We start from the raw sequence: 1,547 nt of genomic DNA, 5'->3' as shown, positions 1-1,547 counted from the left end.
TCAGCAAATGTCACCATAACCTCTATGAAATTTCAAGTGAAGCTGTAAGTCTAATAACTGAGAAAATGTCTTAAAACATCCGGGTACATAACACATACATGGTTTCACTTTGTTGTGCGTCTGCTGATGAATCGTCTGCGCATGCCTAGAACGGAAGCACCGGAAGAAGAGACTGCACTGGTAAATGGCGGGATTTCGCTGATCAACAGAACTCCCATGACAACTGTTCCCGCGCACGTGACTTTCATGACGTTGTAAATGTCTCTGTAGAAAACGGTATGTCACTATTTCCTCACATAATCCACATTTCACTTTATCTACAAAGCCTACTATCAGTTCGTGTTTGGTCACGTGCCCACTCTTGCTGAAGTAAGAATCCTGCAGACGACACTGATCCCTGTTCGCGATGTGAATATCTTGATGAATACAAGCGTCTGTAAGATCCGAACAAACATCGTCACACACATGGCACCAGAAAACACACTTAATCATAGATTCACTTTCACACACGTTCATAGGATGGTGATTAATGGTGTCGTCTGCCGAAAAGTGAGAGCTGGAAACCTGAGCAGGTACATGTACGTCAGAACGTCCGCTAGATTCTTCACAATTGCTGCTCTCAGTACCAATAATAGAATCAATAGAAAACGGTAGGTGGCGCTTTGATTTCAAATTGTCGTCTGCGGTGGTTATATGTACAGGGGGAGACGGTGGCGGTGACATACTGTAGAAATCACTTCGGATGTAGGTTGGAGAGGATGAATAACCTTGACCCCCATATAGAGACTCATAACTCGGATAGTCATTTTCTGTTTCAGTGCTGTTAGTGTAGTTATCTGAACAAATAGAAGTAGAAACCTCGTCGTCGTCGGACTGAGGTGAAACTTCCCGGTGAATTATCTCGTCGGAAATCATGCCGCTCACATGGTCACTTATTGTTACAACGAACTCGTCATCATTATCTTTCCCTGCAGCCATTGACAGGAAACCTGACATCAAATCTTCCATGTTCACTGAAAAATAAAATAATAAAGTCACAGTGAAAATACTCTGAATAAAGACTTTATTCAATGAACTTTTTGATACAATATTTTTTTTTTTAAATGTGTTTTACTGTAAACTATAGTCAGACAGGAATGTTATTTCCTGAAAAATATAGCAATCTTACACAATCTTAAACAACAATGGCAATTTTATTGTTATTAATTTTAATAACGGTAAATTTCTCGTCAATATGAACCACGGATAACTAGGTTAATACTATATGAAAGGCATAATGATAAAATATTTCGTAACCATCAATATTAAGTTCTTTTATTCCAAACATATACAAAATGTATATGAATTTTCCAAAATATAATTATTATTTTATTCGGGGAAAAATGAAGTACATTTGGCAAAATGAGCTGACGCCTCTAATTGAAATTCGTCAATCTTAATAAATATTACGAAATGGTAAAATATACCTACGTATGAAATTCAGTATTAAATCCCGAGAGAAATATACACGAAATAAAATGGCTTTTTATTAGTGTGAAAGAATTAAA

At 37.2% G+C, this 1,547-nt stretch overlaps 1 protein-coding gene across 1 annotated transcript; it reads right to left on the bottom strand.

Moving 5' to 3' along the window:
• LOC132758490 (zinc finger protein 347-like) lies at positions 1–1,008 on the bottom strand. Its single transcript, XM_060750167.1, has one exon. It carries the CDS (start codon positions 1,006–1,008, stop codon positions 1–3), a length of 1,008 nt encoding a protein of 335 aa, XP_060606150.1.
• Positions 1,009–1,547: the final 539 nt, after the last annotated feature.

The sequence above is a fragment of the Ruditapes philippinarum genome, unplaced genomic scaffold, assembly GCF_026571515.1.
Source record: "Ruditapes philippinarum isolate M1 unplaced genomic scaffold, ASM2657151v2 ctg2551_1_1_1_1, whole genome shotgun sequence".
NCBI lineage: Eukaryota > Metazoa > Mollusca > Bivalvia > Venerida > Veneridae > Ruditapes > Ruditapes philippinarum.
This window is presented reverse-complemented; position numbering and strand designations above follow the sequence as displayed.